This window comes from Buceros rhinoceros, unplaced genomic scaffold (assembly GCF_000710305.1).
Source record: "Buceros rhinoceros silvestris isolate BGI_N320 unplaced genomic scaffold, ASM71030v1 scaffold7762, whole genome shotgun sequence".
Classification (NCBI taxonomy): domain Eukaryota; kingdom Metazoa; phylum Chordata; class Aves; order Bucerotiformes; family Bucerotidae; genus Buceros; species Buceros rhinoceros.
In genome coordinates this window covers 29,456-45,686 of record NW_010399434.1, presented here as the reverse complement: position 1 = coordinate 45,686, position 16,231 = coordinate 29,456, and the positions used below count along the sequence as shown (strand labels likewise).

At 37.6% G+C, this 16,231-nt stretch overlaps 1 protein-coding gene across 1 annotated transcript in view; it reads right to left on the bottom strand.

Annotated features, from left to right (window-relative positions):
- The window catches only part of UNC13C (unc-13 homolog C (C. elegans)), a 107,929-nt gene that overhangs the window by 74,800 nt on the left and 16,898 nt on the right, over window positions 1-16,231 (bottom strand). Inside the window, exons 3-6 of the mRNA XM_010131463.1 lie at window positions 14,344-14,463; window positions 12,492-12,497; window positions 8,486-8,557; window positions 4,143-4,362 (exon numbers count right to left, since the gene is read on the bottom strand). Coding sequence (XP_010129765.1) covers window positions 4,143-4,362; window positions 8,486-8,557; window positions 12,492-12,497; window positions 14,344-14,463 — 418 coding nt within the window. The remainder of the gene's footprint in view (window positions 1-4,142; window positions 4,363-8,485; window positions 8,558-12,491; window positions 12,498-14,343; window positions 14,464-16,231) is intronic.

Genomic DNA, 16,231 nt, shown 5'->3' with positions numbered 1-16,231 from the left:
TGAAACCATTGGTGATTTTTGAGACAGTACAGATAAAATAAGAATATGTGTTAAAATGCAACTTCCTTTGAATTTTACTGAAAAGTTGGCACGGTATCCTAATTATCCTAAATTATTTATTGCAGCCATTTTTACATCCTCTGTTGCTGACAGTCTATCAACAGCTCTTTTCATTCAGTATTGATCAGACTAATTAAGACAATATCATAACTTATAGTGAACAGGAAGTTAATAAGCTCCTTTTACCCTAGGGACTGATACAATCTTGACATGATTGAAATAAATTCTAATTTAATATTGTACTTACTACTAGAAAAGGATATCTGGTTGAAGATGAGAGCTCTAATGAAAGTACTACTGACTATTTCAAACCTAATTTAGAACAAGTTTAGATATTGACCTTAAAGAGCTTGCAATGTTAATTCATTTCTACAGTCTACATTAGGAACCGCTACACATACATATAAAAAAAAAAATCACAGGATCTTGGAGGCCAATATGTCCAACTAATTATGAGATGGCCAAAAGGATGACTGTGATAAAAATAACCACAGTGAGCCACATTCATTTCACTTCATGGTACTGTTAGCATCAGCTTTTTTAGAAATGAAGATTTAACCAGCTGCACTGGTCAATTAATCTTTTCACTGGAATATTAAGTATTTTTAACATACCTGAACCTGATTTTCAAAGCAGTATAGTATTCAAATTCATTGTAAAATTAATCTGGTTCAAAAAATATGACAGGATGCTCTAAAACTTTTGCATATTAGTGGGAAGAATGGGATCCCTTAGGTGTGTTAAATATTTTTCTATCTGCAGTTTGCCTTCTAGAGATTCACTCTTTCAAGACCTAGCTGCTCAATGTTTCCAAACTGTTTACACCACAGATGACTGCCAGTCATATTTATTTTTGTGGGCTCTCTCTCAACCTTATTATTTAAATATCTGTAAGAATTCCTCAAAGGCAATATGGTGCTCTGAACCTTTTATTATGTTTTGGGGGGCTGGTGATATGGGCCAGGGAACCTCTGGGCTGAGTTTTTCTTCACATAAGTGAAAAAGAAGATAAAAATGATAGTTTTATTCTGTACGTCTTGCACAGTTTTCAGTTTTAGCCAAGATTCAACTATTATAGGGATGGACAGGTCTCTCATGCCACCTGCAAGGTTGTGGCACCTTGAAAAGCAGCTCAGATCTTAAAATTAGCAGCAGCTTATTTCCTTGACAGTGGGAAGGGTAGAACAGCAAGAAGTGTGGTCAGCAGGTAAGTATCACATGAAGGTGCTTCACCACACAGAGAAAGGATTACTAATTTTGAGTGGTAATAACACCTCAGCCCCCTCCGTGAGGCATCAGTTCCCGCACTTTTGCTCAGACGGAAGTGAAGTGCGACCAAACCAGCGGTCATGCAAACAGAAATACCAAGGTATTACACCTGGGCCCAGCTAGCTCGAACGCTGCGTTCCAGTGAGGACACTGACAAGAGATTTCATCACTTTTAAGAAGCCTCGGAAACAACAATCTCTAACCATTCTGTATTATGAAGAATCATGGACTAGACGAGGATTGCAAGAAACTTGTACCCTTGATATTGTCAGGGATATCATCTTGGATCTTGCTTTTCTCACAATGCTTTCATAAATGAGAGGAAATCGCTTTAGTAACAATTTCCGTTTGGACTGTGCCCCTCAAAGAGCAGAGAGAGATTCAAATGCTACATTTAATTTATGCCAGCTTCCCCAGGCTTTTCAGCAAGTTTTCACTTTTCACTCTGCAAACTTCTACAGGACGGAGAAAAGAAAGACTTAACTGCTGTTTTCTCTGATAAAAATGATTTCAAATCCTAAAGGTCTCATTGAAATGTTCATAAAATCAGGGGCGATTTGCTGCGAGGTATCTGTTTAGAATTGCCAGTGATCTGTGTTGTGCTTACTTAGTAGAGTGTGCCACAAGACAAATGATCCGTGAGACAGAAATAAATGCCCTTGCCATACCAGGCTTCCAGTTCAAAACCCCTCCCAACTCCCTCTAATTTTAATTAAAAAAGTGTCTGAGTGGCATGTGGTAACTACGTTGGTGAGCCTGGTGGAACAGAGGAGGGTTTTCACAGATGTTTGGTGAGACAGGAACAACTCAAGTAACAGCAACAGAAAGGCATGGTTATGATGCTCATAGCATTTGATCTTCACAGTACTTCATTACCCTACTGTTAAATCAAGACATCTTGTATGCGTCTAACTCACAGAGGGAATCGATCTTGATTTTCTTAAATTAAAAGTGTTTCTGAAGCAATGCATTAGAACACGAGATGCTATTTTGTTAAATCCTCAGAAAGAATTTCCCACAACACTGTATAGAACACTTGATGAGTTATCTCTTTGCCACAGAACACAATCAGCATTTTCAGGGAGCTACAAAAGGAAGTGCTAGCAAAGTTGCTCCAAATCAGCAATAGCCCAGTCCCTGAAGAGGGTGCACCGTGTAAGCTTCCGTTAGATCCACTGCAACCCCTCCAGATTTGAGGCCCTCCTACAAGGTGAATCCTGCATTCCATTGTAAGAATATCAGAATCAACTCAGTGCCCTCCATGTTTTCTTCCTCCTAAACAAAAGTGATGTTGAGCAAGATGTGCATAAGCAGATACACTAAATTTAGGAAAGCTATTTCCCTTTCCACTTCCTGAGCAGTTAGTTGTCAAAGTGACTTGGACACACCCTGTTGCCAGCAGGAGTACAAGCTCACTATTCTTCTCTCTCATTTTCATGCCTCTAAGTCTGGTTAATGTAAGTAAGCCAAGTGATTCCCGGCAGAATAAGGGTGTCAAATGACTACCTAAACCACAGATATTGATGGGCTCATGTGCAATTATTTATTTTTAGCTAGTCTTAAAATGTACCTAGAACGAAATGGAACAATTATTCAAGAACGTGAACAGGAACTGACATTAGGAAAGCATATCGTCTACTGTCCAGGCAACAGAAGTTATTTGCACTTACTGAAGAAGCTACTCACAAATATCTTCTTCACTTTATAAACATGCTCACCACCACCAATAATATTAATGCTTCACAATAAACTTACAATACTTGATTTTCAAAGCAAACATTCTTTTCCTCACTTGTGAAACTATGTCAAAAGCTTAGCTGTCGAACACAGCCCAGTTTACAACCACAGTGTAGAATCACAATTAAGGACAGTTAATCAGTTTGACTTAGAAATTTGTCATTGATTTATGCTCCATGGGGTCAGTTGCTCTGGGAAACTGACCCAGAGCTTTAGTTATTAGTTCCCCAACAATATGAACCTTGAAAATTCATCCCTTGTGACAGCTTCCCACACAGAGAACACCACAGGAAGAAAGAAGGCTTGACTGGAATATCGATGTACTTTTCCAACATGTAGAAGCTAGGTAATCCCTCAGGAACATACTAACAGTGAACGATGTGGGATAACGCCAGAGCTGAAAAATTCCCTTCCATTCCAAATTCAGAATATCAGAAAGTTTGCAGGTCTTGGTTTTCTACTGTTTAGAATCTTGCGTAGTAATTGTGTTGTAATTTAAGTATGGTTTAAATAAATCTCAGATACTTTTGGAGGAGAATGCATGGTGGCTGGAATCAGTTTGGCCAAAGAAAAAGCAAAGAAAACGGCTGTTTCACCTTAACTGTGTAACTGAATTCCTGACTAATTTTTTTTTTCCCTTAGACATACATGGTTTGGTATTTCAAAAGCACAAGATTCTATTTACTGTTTCATATTTTTGTCTATTCTATAGCATATTAATATGACTACAATAAGCATTAGGATGTTTTATCACTTTGAGATTTCTTGTGTTCTGAGTTAAATAAAATGAAGAGGGTTTACATCATGTGACAAATTGCTCTGGACGTTGCTGTAGGCAGTGGAAAGGAAACAATATTCTGATGCTAACAAACATTATTTTGTTACTGACCATCAACTTGGAAAATTAACAGTACGTATTTCACAACATTTCTGAGTAGCTCCTCAGTCAGTGAACATCAACATGCCTTCACTGATTTCTGATGATCTGGCCCTTCATTTCAGGAAATATTTGAGTTTACACACAAAATCAAAAGATCTGAAGTATTGTGAACCTTTCAAAGTCAGGAAATACTCACTCTGCAAACAGTCAGCATTTAGGAGGTCTTGGCACTTCTCATGGCATTTCACACCACATTCGGTGCATCTCATGCCTTGTCTGGCTATGCCCCAAAGCAGGCCTTCACATTCATAACAGTATGTGGGAGTTGTTGCTGTCCAAACTTCAAAGTTATGAGGTGTAGTTGATGATATTGGATAGATCAAAGCCTGCAATGTCTTCTTGAAGACATGTATTTTCTGTTGGGTAAGACAAAAAAGAAAATCAAGACTTCATTTGAAAAATTGCTTAATACAAGTCAACTGGAGCTAAAGCATATGCCATTACACTCATAATGTTACTCAGTATCAGAATATACACTGAAGTATAACCTAATTTGCAAAATTCTGACTTTGAAGACATAAACCCCCTGGATGATCACTTTGATCATCAAAACAGGAGGATTAAGTTGGAACTATGTCAGTCAACTAACACAGTCTGACGTATTTTTTATATTTTGATGTAGAAATTAAAAAATTCATTAGCATTACATTCATTGATGCATTTTAAGTAACTACTTAAAACATTACTTCTGAATATTTAAATACTTCCTACAGGAATTTAGACACATGGCACGAAGTGTATTTTGATTAAGTACAGTGCTATCCTCTAGCACTTAGTGTCTGTATACCCTCCTCATCAAATACAAGTGGGCCAGCTTTACGGATCCACTTTGTCTGCATTCCTGTAACAGCACACTCACTACTTCCTTTTTGAGCACTGAGATGCTTTTTACCTCTAAACAAGAATGGTCTATACTCTCAAAAATCCATACCCATTTCTTGGACTGTTTTGTCTTAGGACCCATGACCAGGTCAAGTAGAAGAACACTCGTCTGCTCTTCACTGATTAGTACTGCAAACAACGTGACTGTCGGCTCCTTAGTGCTTAATAAGGTGAAAACGAAGAGTCCCTGAAGTTCTGTATTTAAAACATAGGCTCATATGGCCACAATGGTTTGTTTATTTGAGCTTTGTTTTCAGGTACCCAGGTCTTCAAAATTCTGTTGATTTCTTGGAAATAATACAAACTCTTCAACCTGTAGGCAGCAGCAGTTGGCACCATACAAAAATATGACTTTCTGGCCTGAAGGTTTTGCTTTTTGTTTTTCTTTTCAATAAATGTACACATGGCTGCCATTAATATATCAGAAATTCTAGACTTTTTCCCTTATACATCAATAACTTTTCTTTTAGAAAAAGGAAACCATTTTAAAAGAGGCAGCACAGTGGGAAGAGTAGTATTTCTGAAAGTCTGTCTGTCCTACCATCTCTTCATCTTGTGTGGTTATAATGCCAAGTAGCTGCAATGCTGACTGTGCAGCTACAGCAAATGGAGGAACATTCTGGAAATTGTGTGGTTTGTCCATATGTGCATGAACATCATTGCCAGAGTTCAGAAAGCAAGGCTAACTTCCTCAGTTAAGCATTTGTAACTCCCACAATTTTAATGCTCAGCTGTGTTAAGTACATGCCAAATACAAGATATTAGCCTAAGAACGTGCTGACATGCTCCTGGTTTTATGTATCGGTGCCTCCATTCAAACCTGTGAGATCGTCTGCTAATAACACATTGTCTGATAAACATAAAATACATTTTGTGTGCATATCTGCATAAAGCCGCTCAGAGCCATCAGTTAACAGACTTTTGCTACCACGGAAAAACCATTACCATGTAGCTATAAATTAACTGATTCCGTGCTACAAATAACAAAAACAAACGTTAAGCAGCTGCCACAGCTCTTACTGAAGTTAATAGTTACATGCTAAAAGCAACACCCATCCTGGGAAGCCTGGCCAAACCAATGCGGTCAGACATTTCATAGCCACCTGATCCTAGCACCTGTGGGAACACTGTAGAACTGAAACTACGGAGACAAGCTGATATAGCAGGAAAGACTAAAACAGAGGCTGAATTGCTCTCCAGGGTGCTTTTTTAGCCCATCCTAGACAATTTGTCACCTAGAATCTCCCCTAAAAGCAAGCAAAGGTGTGCTCTGGTTTGATTTGGGAGATGCTGAGGGACTGGGCTAGACATGGTCACCTAACTTGGTAAACTTCACCTTTGTGCATTTCTCCACCCTCTGCCTGCCACGTCACAGCTCACCAGCTACAGGGATGAGAAAGAAAACTTCAAAACCAATGTAAATCTATGCAGCTTATTGAGGAATCATGTTTCTCAGAAAACATCAGGACTGATTACACTCACACTTTTAACTTCAGTAGTATCAGAACAAATCCTGCCCTTTTGCTCTGTTCAGCTTCACTGTTTTTTCACAGTATAAATAATTTTAGAATTTTGCCAGTAACGTTTATGTACTTCTGAAATGGCAGTAAGTAACGAAATGTCACAGCTCAACAGGCCTTGAAATAAAATCTGAGGCTAAATGAATTTTTCAGCTGAAAGACACAATTTGTAGATTGATCTTCCCTTGTTGTGAAAGCAAACTACAACTGTAAAAGAGAATTTTGTTTATCTGACTGTCTGGGAGCTTTCATTCCTAATACTCTTCTCCGTTTAAACCTATCTATTACATGCATTCACTGAGCTCTGGGCACGGCAACAGTCAGCACTGTCAATATATAGGAAGGGTATTTAGTTATCGGCTTATTCTCTGAAGTAATGTTTATTTCTGTCGTGTTCTATTTCATACATCAATGACATTGAAAAAGCGTCTCATTTTCACAAACATGCAACTCTCTTTGTTCAGGAAAGCACTTAAACGAATGCTCACCTGAAAGGATACGGTTAAGCATCACCGAAGAGGTTTGATACTTTGACACTGCTTAAAATGTCTGTGGATCCGTGCCTGAGAACACACAAACTCCCTGGGTCATCAGGGTGTTACACCAGAACGATAGCAATGCTGGGTGGCAAAGCTCAAAGCAATTATCCTCAGGTTCTAACTTCTGGAGTAAGTGGCATCTGATTTTTATTAAAATACATTAGATCAATTCCATATTGAATCCAATCAGCCACATAACTCACTTCCACCAGAGTTGCTAATACTTCTCTCCAGAAAAAGTTGAGGGAAAGTAAAAACCAGAAAAGCCTCAATCAGAGGAATAACTTGCCCAGAGGTGATTTTCTTCCTTAACTCGCACTGGCGGGTGCACTTTTTCATCCGGTTTTGTGGAGAGTATCTGGAGAGTTTTTATATGCCTGGAAATGTCTGTTCTTTTTGTTTTCAAATCCACTGTCGGCTGCACTTTTTCATCCGGTTTTGTGGAGAGTATCTGGAGAGTTTTTATATGCCTGGAAATGTCTGTTCTTTTTGTTTTCAAATCTCGCTCCATTCAATTTTAATGATGCTTTAGGGCATCAAGTTCTCCTGGCTCCTTACAGACCAAGTAGAAAAGTATCACTTTTTGCTTCTTCTAAATATCTTGTTTTACTGGCTGTACCATTACATTTGTCCTTGGAAGCGCACCCACCTTCCTTCAGAGCGTTTGGTGCGGGCAGGCATAGGACAGGCTTCTCTTACTTCTCTGAATTAGCTTTTTACATTTTCTCATCAAAGGAACTTCTATGTGTCTAAATTATAGTTGTTGTCTGCCTTTGGACTTACGTTTTTACTTAAAAATTTCTTAAGAAATAGCTATTTCTGCTACACATTTTTTCATATGGACTGGTTCAAATGAGAACAAAGTGTATAATGACATAAAAATACATTCAAATTCCTTTTCCCCTTTCTATTTCTCCAGATTGAAAGCAAGTATTAGAGAAATGTTTGTGTTGAGCTGTCCCACTGGGATTTGCTGCCTTCTTTCTTCCTCCTGAGCACTTAAGTCAGAATCTATAAGGACAGTCCAAACTATTCTTTCTTTTCCTGCATTTGTTAGCAAATAATATTATCCCCAAAACTTCTTTTAGCCCTCCAAAGTGACAGTCTGGTGGTTTTTGCATGTTGGGGGGAATGTAAATGAATAGTTGAACCTGTTTTTGTTGTCATGAAAGGTTTCCACCTTTCACCACTACTTATAAACGGGGCTTTCTTGTTTGTTTAGTAGACATCTTATAGTAAAGCATATGGAATATCTTAGGGTGCTTTACTGAATTCAGGTCTTTATGTAGCAGCTACAACGTTTGGTTCCTTCTGGCTGACATGGGTGTGATTCAGCAGACGCAAATCTGGTCTTGCCACTATGGATGAAGCCGTAAATTCTGCTCAAGATCCCTGGAAGTTTCTACAATAAAATGAATGCTTATACACTTGGTTTTATCCAGTTTGGAGTGTCAAAGAGTGAAATAACTTCTAGAGAACTTTGAACAAAAATTTCTCCATTATTTAAATGACTAAAACTGGCCCTGGAAAACACTTACCATTTCATCATTGTTCATGGAGGTCCGGATGAGCATGGCCATGGAAATACCAGATTTTCGAGCTGCAAGTGTCTGTTTAAAGCAAACACAAAACTGTTAAAAATTATACTAGTAACTGCAGATGAATCTAGTGGAAGGCAAGTAGTACTTGATTCTGCTATTGGATTTAAACTGCAGGAGTTACAAAAACTTCTAGTTAATGTTTGCGGCACATGACTTTTAAGATTTCAGTACATGATGTAAGCATAAGCACACTTTCCATCATCATTTCTGTTTCTTTCAGCAATGCCTAGCTGAACTGCCAGTTCTAATACAAAACCTCTTATTCAGAAGTTTATGACTCAAGTTTTTTTAAACCACAGACTGACACTGTTCTTCAGCTTTGCCAACCAAACGAAGGTGGTACAAGGATAAGCATCCTGCCCTAATTTGGAAACTGTCTGTGCCTGCAGCAACATGGGACATCATTTTGCAGAAGTCTTACAGTTCAAGTCAGATAATTTCTTTAACTCACTGAGCATTTTTAAACTCTGTATGTATATGTGTATGTATAAAATAAAATGCATGTATAAATAACATGTCTTTAGGAAACTACAAGTAATTTTTTCCTTAAAGACTTAATTAACTTAATGACTATTGAATAGTCATTCAATACTATGAATAGCTATATGGAGAAAAACGCTGATTCTTGGAGGGAAGAAGAAAAGGTGGAACTTTGTTTCAGTCTGTCCTCTTTTGTCTATGTGGCGTTATGAACACCTCCCAGTTCCAAAGACACGCAAAGGCACTCAAAGTATTTTTAATATACAATAAACAAGGAAATTTTATCTTCCTTACTGCAATATCTCTGTAATTTAAATGGGTCCTTGAGAATTAATTAGAGAGTATAGTGATCAGAAGGAAAAAGATCCTGGGGAAATGAGTTCTTTGTGTTTTCCAAATAATATTTCAGCAATATTTCTGAATATCACTTACGCTATCAGTAGTCCTTCTAGTCTGACAGCAAGGTACAAAATATTAACTATAACACTGCTGTATTACTGTATTTTACCTGCAAAATCGGGCTCATGCATCCTTCCCCTTATTCTAAATCATTCCATGTGTACCTGCACACTTGTGCGGTATCTCCGTTCTTCCGCAGCCCAGCACCTGGGGTGTCATACACTGCTGCCCCCAGCCCAGCAGTGGGAGGATGGTCAGTTATACCGCCCACTCACTTTGAGCCTGGTGCTGCCTTTGTTGTGAGGATGCAGATTTTCACCTTACTGTGAACTGGGTCTCTGTATTCCGCCATTACACAGATATTACAGCAAAAGTTTCAATTATGTTTTGTACATGAAATTCTTATTTTTTTTTAAATACATATTGGATTAGAAGCAATTTAGGCTTTACATCAGCAGAAGAACTGCATCATTGATCTGTAAATGGAGAGACAATTCCAATTTTTTCCCTTTTTAAACACTGACATAATTTCAATGGATTTTTTTTATTTAGAGATATTAAGACTGTTAATTTTAATTTTAGATGCTCACTTTCCCCTGAGAACATATCCATTCAATTTTCAGTGCTTCCTTTGGTAATAATTAAACTTGCAGACAGACACAAAATTATTAATCTTGTGAAACCAATTATAGGGTAAGAAGCCATCCTTGGCACAGAAATATTTGATTCACTACTTTTTTTTCAGCAGAAAACAAGCTATTGTCTGAAATTACTTGTCCCCTTATAATTTTTCTATTAAAAAAGTTGATGCCTCCCGAAATGTTCAACAGAACTACGGTATTTAGCCCAGAGAACAGATTTAGACTAGAAACAGCAACTCAGCTTAACTGCACAATCATTACTGGATACCACTGTAATACCATATATTTTTTCTTCACACTTGTTTTCATAGCACAGACCCAGAAGCATGCTCTCTTCAGCCTCTAAGCTCATTCTGAATATTAAGGTTAGTCAGAAATGTCGTGGGAAACAACAAACAAGTTCATTAATAATTTCTTAATTTCACCACAACTAATTCTAAATTCCTGGAACACACAAGGGTGGGATAAAGGGATGTAATCATATTATTATGATATTTAGTTGAGTTTAAAAAACCCAACAAATATACAAATGCATTTGACTGTTTTTATGGTTTATCTATTTAATATATGAATATTAAAATATTGAATCCAATTTGTCTATTAAAGAGTAACTCCTTTAGTCATTAACGATTAAAGGAGTTAAGAGAAAGGACTGCAAATAGCATATTTTACATAAAATAGCCCAGATATTTAGCTTTTATCTAATGACTTCTTTGCAATGTGCAAAACCTGAAAATATGGCAGCTGCAATTCATATGAATGTCTTCAATCTTAAAAGAGTTTAAACTACCATAATCGAGTTCTAGCCTCTATAAATGCTTTCGTTGTGGAGACACTTAGGTAAAAAGAAGTATCAGTACATCATTATTTTAGCTGAAATGGGTGGTTGTTTCAGCTGGTGTGTTCACTTCAACAGCATGAGCCAAGCAGTCTTTTTTGCAACAGCGCCAAAGATTCACAAATTATTCTTGTGCTCTTATAATCGAATGATAAAGCTAAGTAATAATACATTCTTGAACTATCAAAAGAAGTAATTTGCCTGATTACAGTGATTGTACTGGTTAAAGTCACCTTTAAATCAAATGAAACTAGGAATTTTCTAGAGTTTTCATGACATTTGAAATGAGGACTTGCATTAACAGAAGCAAAGACTAAAGCACAGTGAGACAGAAGAATAGAGCTATCTACCTTTGTCCGTGACTGGGCAGGTCACCACCCCTATTTGGCCATTGTGAGTTAAGTATTTCTAACCTCCACTCTAATTATTGCTACTCCTCTGCCTGCTTGTAGTCCTGCCTCAGATAAAAGCTCCAACTAGTACAAAAGAGAGAAAAGGCTTGTTTAGAAGTTCCAGCGATTACATCAGCAAGTGCACTACACTCTTTTTTCTGGCTCTGCATTACAAAAGCCTGCCCAAGCTCTCCCTGTACTGACATTCCAGCAGCTCTCTGTACTGTTACTCTGCTTGAACAATCTTCCTCCTTTCATTGTCTTTCCCTTCTACACCAGGCATATTCTACAAGAACTTTAATAACGACCCATAGTGAAACTCGTGACTGTGGCAGAGAGAACTGTACCTGTAAGATGGATTTTGAATGCCTTATCCTCTCTAACGACTCAAGCCAAAACAAGCAGGGAAAGTGGAGTCCCGAGGCATTAGTAAAAAAACTTACTTCAGAGATTTAGGAGAAAGAATTAGCAGGGCTGCTGTTGAAAAAGGAATTTTTCAAAATAGGAACTGATAAAAGCAAATGAGAGTCAAAGCTATCATCTTAAGAAGAGGTACATCATTCTGATAAACCTTACACTGAGATACCACACGGAAAGCACGAAAGCTAATGCAGAGAAACCGGGAGTGAGGAAGGACTAGGAGAATAAGGAGGGACCTTTACAAGTGCCAAAGCTGGTGGAATAAAAAAATATTTCCATGAGTCATGAATTTAGTTATCAGAAAAAGCTACACTGTAGTACCTAAGAATCTTTGTTGGCTTTAGGAAATTCACCTTTGACAAGAGAGAGCAAATAATTTAATTGATTGATACGACAGAACTTAAAAGTAGGGAACACTTACAACCTCTCTATCTCGGTATCTAAGGCTGTTCAGTTCCACAGGACAAGCATCAGGACTGGGTCCAAAACAAGCTGCTTGTATTATTAGGAAGGATAATTGAAATACGAGATAACCTTTTAACATAAACTTTTTTTGACAATTTCTGGCATGTATGATACAAAGGACAACACATTCACATATGGCACAACTTCGCTTAGGATTAAATTCTTGTTCATAGAATAGTTTTTCTATTTTCCAAGTTTTTCTATTTTCCAAGTTTTTCTATTTTCTATCACCATAAAATATGACATTCATGAAATCCCTAAGAGTTATTATGAGCATTTAGAATATTTATCAATACAAAAGTACTTACCATAGCCTGAAAAATCCAGCCAAGATAGGAAAGAAAGTATAAAGAATATTAATAATTTTCAGATTTATTGCAACAAAAAAAGATATCAAATTACATCTATTTCAGTCAGGGTCAAAAGAGTCTAGCACTAATTTTTAGCAATATTATTTCTATTTTTCTGAAACAGTCATATAAGTAAACAAAAAAGATAATTTACAATGTATCAGAACTTACAAGGACTTGAGTAATAAGTTATTATTTTAAATGAGGTATTTTGGAATCAACCTATTACAGGCTCAGAGCTCACAAGAAATTGTTTAAAATGTATATACCTGCAAATACAAATAATCTTTCAATGCTGAAGATGACCTACACGAAGTCTGAAATAAGTACCTCTGGAGTCGGTAAAACTGTTTGAGGTTTACAGCTGCAGAACTGAATCCTAATATCATTTACTACTTTAAAGAAGTACATAGTTAAAGAACATTGTTAAGAGCTATACTGTAGGTCTGAAATGATTAAACAGCAGAATAAATTTCAGTTATTAAACTCTGCCATTTACACTTATTAAAGGTAGAATTCCCTCCAGAGGAATTATCCTTCACAGAACCACAGGATCATTTTGGTCAGCAAAGACCTTTAAGATCGCTGAGTCCCACAGTTAAGCCAGCACTGGTAATCACTACACAGTAATCACTGACACGTTAGAATATGACAGTTTTATTCCAACACTCAAAATGTGAATTTTCTTTTTGATTTCACTTTGATAATTATGTTTTTCAAAGTGAACAGTTAATATTAACTTTGTTCTTTCAGCTCTATCTATACCTGCCTGTAAGTAAACAGTTCCAGCAATTAAGAATAAAGCAAAATGCTATTTAATATGCATAAAAGTGTCATAATGGGGCTGTAAATTATACTCATGTGTAATACAACTTACAGAGGAGTCAAAAAGATTATTTCAGTGAGTGCAAGCTCTACTGTGGCATGAATTGCCAACCGTCATTGATTTCGGAAGGCCTTCTCCTCTGAAGAGGCTTTCTGGCTGTGACTGCTCAGATAGCGCGGCGTATCACAGTGAAGTCACTGAACAAAGTTGCTGGGAATACGTGGAGCAATATTTTGGCAAAGATTGATCTTTCAAATACAACTATAGTGATCCTTTACTTTGGCAGAGTCTCCATTATTTTTTTACAACGAGAAATCGGTTTGGGGGCTCACGACTGCCAGAGACTAAATACATATTTTATTGAATTATGAATTCTATGCTTCAGAAAAAGAAAAAGAGAAGTGTGAATGGCACTTGGTATTCTTCAGAGCAGAGAGATTCTATTTAATCTTGTTTAGACTGGAAGTTAGGATAAATCTCAAAGGAACAGCCATTCTTTACACCTTTCTGAAATTTGCCTAAATTATTATTGTCTACAATGACTGCTAAAATAACAAACCTCATCCTGTACTAAAAGAAGCATAAATCTTTAAAACATTCATACTGAAACAGAGTAGCTTTTTAAAAGGAACTTCCTTTCTCTTTCAGTATCGTGATAACTCAGGTCAGTAAGTTGCCCAAACACGCAGTAACAGCCGTCACTGTAAGCCAATTCAACACGAAAATGAGCAGTTTGCTATTGCACGAAATGCGTATTACTTGATTCCACAAGTAATACCTAAATATTCCATGAGATATTCAGACTTACCTAGTGCATTGTAACAACTGCATCATTGACTTTTACTGGCCTCAATCCACTCTCTCAAGATACATTCTTTCCCATAAAACAGTTGTTAAAACTATCATGCACAACGATAATTACAAGAAAGATCTAGATAACTTCCAAAATGCATCGACACTTCCGTGGCATCAGAAGTTACCTACCACATCTCGAACAAGGGGAAAAGATTTCTTTCTACGCAGATCTGGCATGCTATCAATTCCATAGAGCCCACGGCCAGCACTGTAGAGGATGAAAAGGGAAAGAAGAAAATTCTTTGGGGGCTTACAAAAATTGGGGCTTACAAGTATGCAACCTTAAGAATTGCTTATAACACCCGTATTTACACTTAAACTCAAAATTAGCAGTTATCAGCTAAACAAGGTAAGTGTTCTAATTCTTACGAAAAATTAATGTGAGTGTTCTTGATATGACTGACTTTTTCTCCTAGCATTAACCCAAAGCAAAGAGTACCTGAAAGGTTGCTTAATAGCAGTAAAACTTTTCACCACGGGTATAGAAGTTGCAACAGTAGCTTTCCATCAAAAAGACTTGTATATCTGGAAGCTGATATGGAGGCCAACATTGTACAGAACATCACTGTTGTCATAAATTTGGCACAAAGAGTAAAATATCTAACTAAATACACACTCACATCTTCTCATATGAATCCATGTGAATGTGGAAAACAGAATTTGTGTATGTTAAGATAACTCCACAGTGACAATCATTATTTTCTCTTGCCTCGTTTACGCTTTTTCATTAAGCACTGACTTAAACCCCATATTAGATCTCACGTATAACTTGGAAATAGCAGCAGAGAACAACTTGGAGCCATTTCAAGCATAAATGGCTGACACATCAGTAGGACTTGAAAGAATACATACTGATCTGGTTACGATCCATCTCATTCTCCCTGACTCTTCAGAGTAAGAAACACAGGTATTATCCTTCTGAATTTTTTCCACAGTGGATGTTGGAAGATTCTATATACCTTGTCAGATCCAATTCAGAGATACTTTGAGATTCTCAGAGAAGCTGGTATAGCATATTTTTCAAGACCCAGCATTTTCCCCCTCATGCTCCTTCTGTTTGGCCTTGTCTTACATGCCTTTTCCAGTTTTTCTTATATTTCCATCTCTCTATCTCTATGTACACTTATTCCATGCAGCCAGGGGGATATCACTGCAGAGAATGAGGAGTTGCAGTCTGTGCCATAGACTTGGAATGTGCTGGTGCATGTGAGGTGGATTCACAGCATTGAGGTATGACAGAAGGAACAGTAAGGAAGAAAAGAGGCAACTGAGATAGTTCTATATAGATAAAACAAGGTATCAGTGGTTGTGAGGGAAAGAATCTCCCCTCACTTCAAATAGCAGCACCTCTGGAGGAGTCCTAGCTAAGGCTGCAGTCAGTTATGCTGGCATTGAAGAGGCTGAGTATCCTAGAATTCGGGATTAGCTCTTGCATGCAGGAGAAGAGTGGAAAATGTGATTAACCCAGCCCCACAACAGTATTTGAAACAGCGAGAGTCTTCAACGGAATGAGAAGTTAAGTGAAAATTGCATCACTGTTTTCAGGGAGGCCTAGTGAAACAGAGGCTTGCACAAAGGTATTGCAGACAGCTCCGGGCAGCAGAAGCCCAGTCTAAACTTTATCAGCAAAAGAAGTAAGGTTTAATCTAAAATCATTTGAGGTAGTCTTATGTAGTGGTTACAGGATGTCTGTATGAGGTATTGACACAGCTTACTCTCAAAGGATCCTGTATTTTAATTTATTCACCCGTGAATGGAAGAGAAGGCATTAAAACAACTTCAGTCTCTGTAGTCCTCGTCAGTGTCGAAAGGACTTCTTACAACTATGAGACTATTTTTGTGTGCAACCCACAAAAAATAAGAATTCTGTACAGTGTCGTACACCAAGTCCTACACCCGTTAGGAAACTGTAATTAAGTAACTGGTGATGGAAAGTGGTGCACACAGCAAAACTGAACGGTTACCTGCAGCCTCCTGCGTGCCCTGACTGTCAGTACCACGCTCAGAGCCTGCTCAC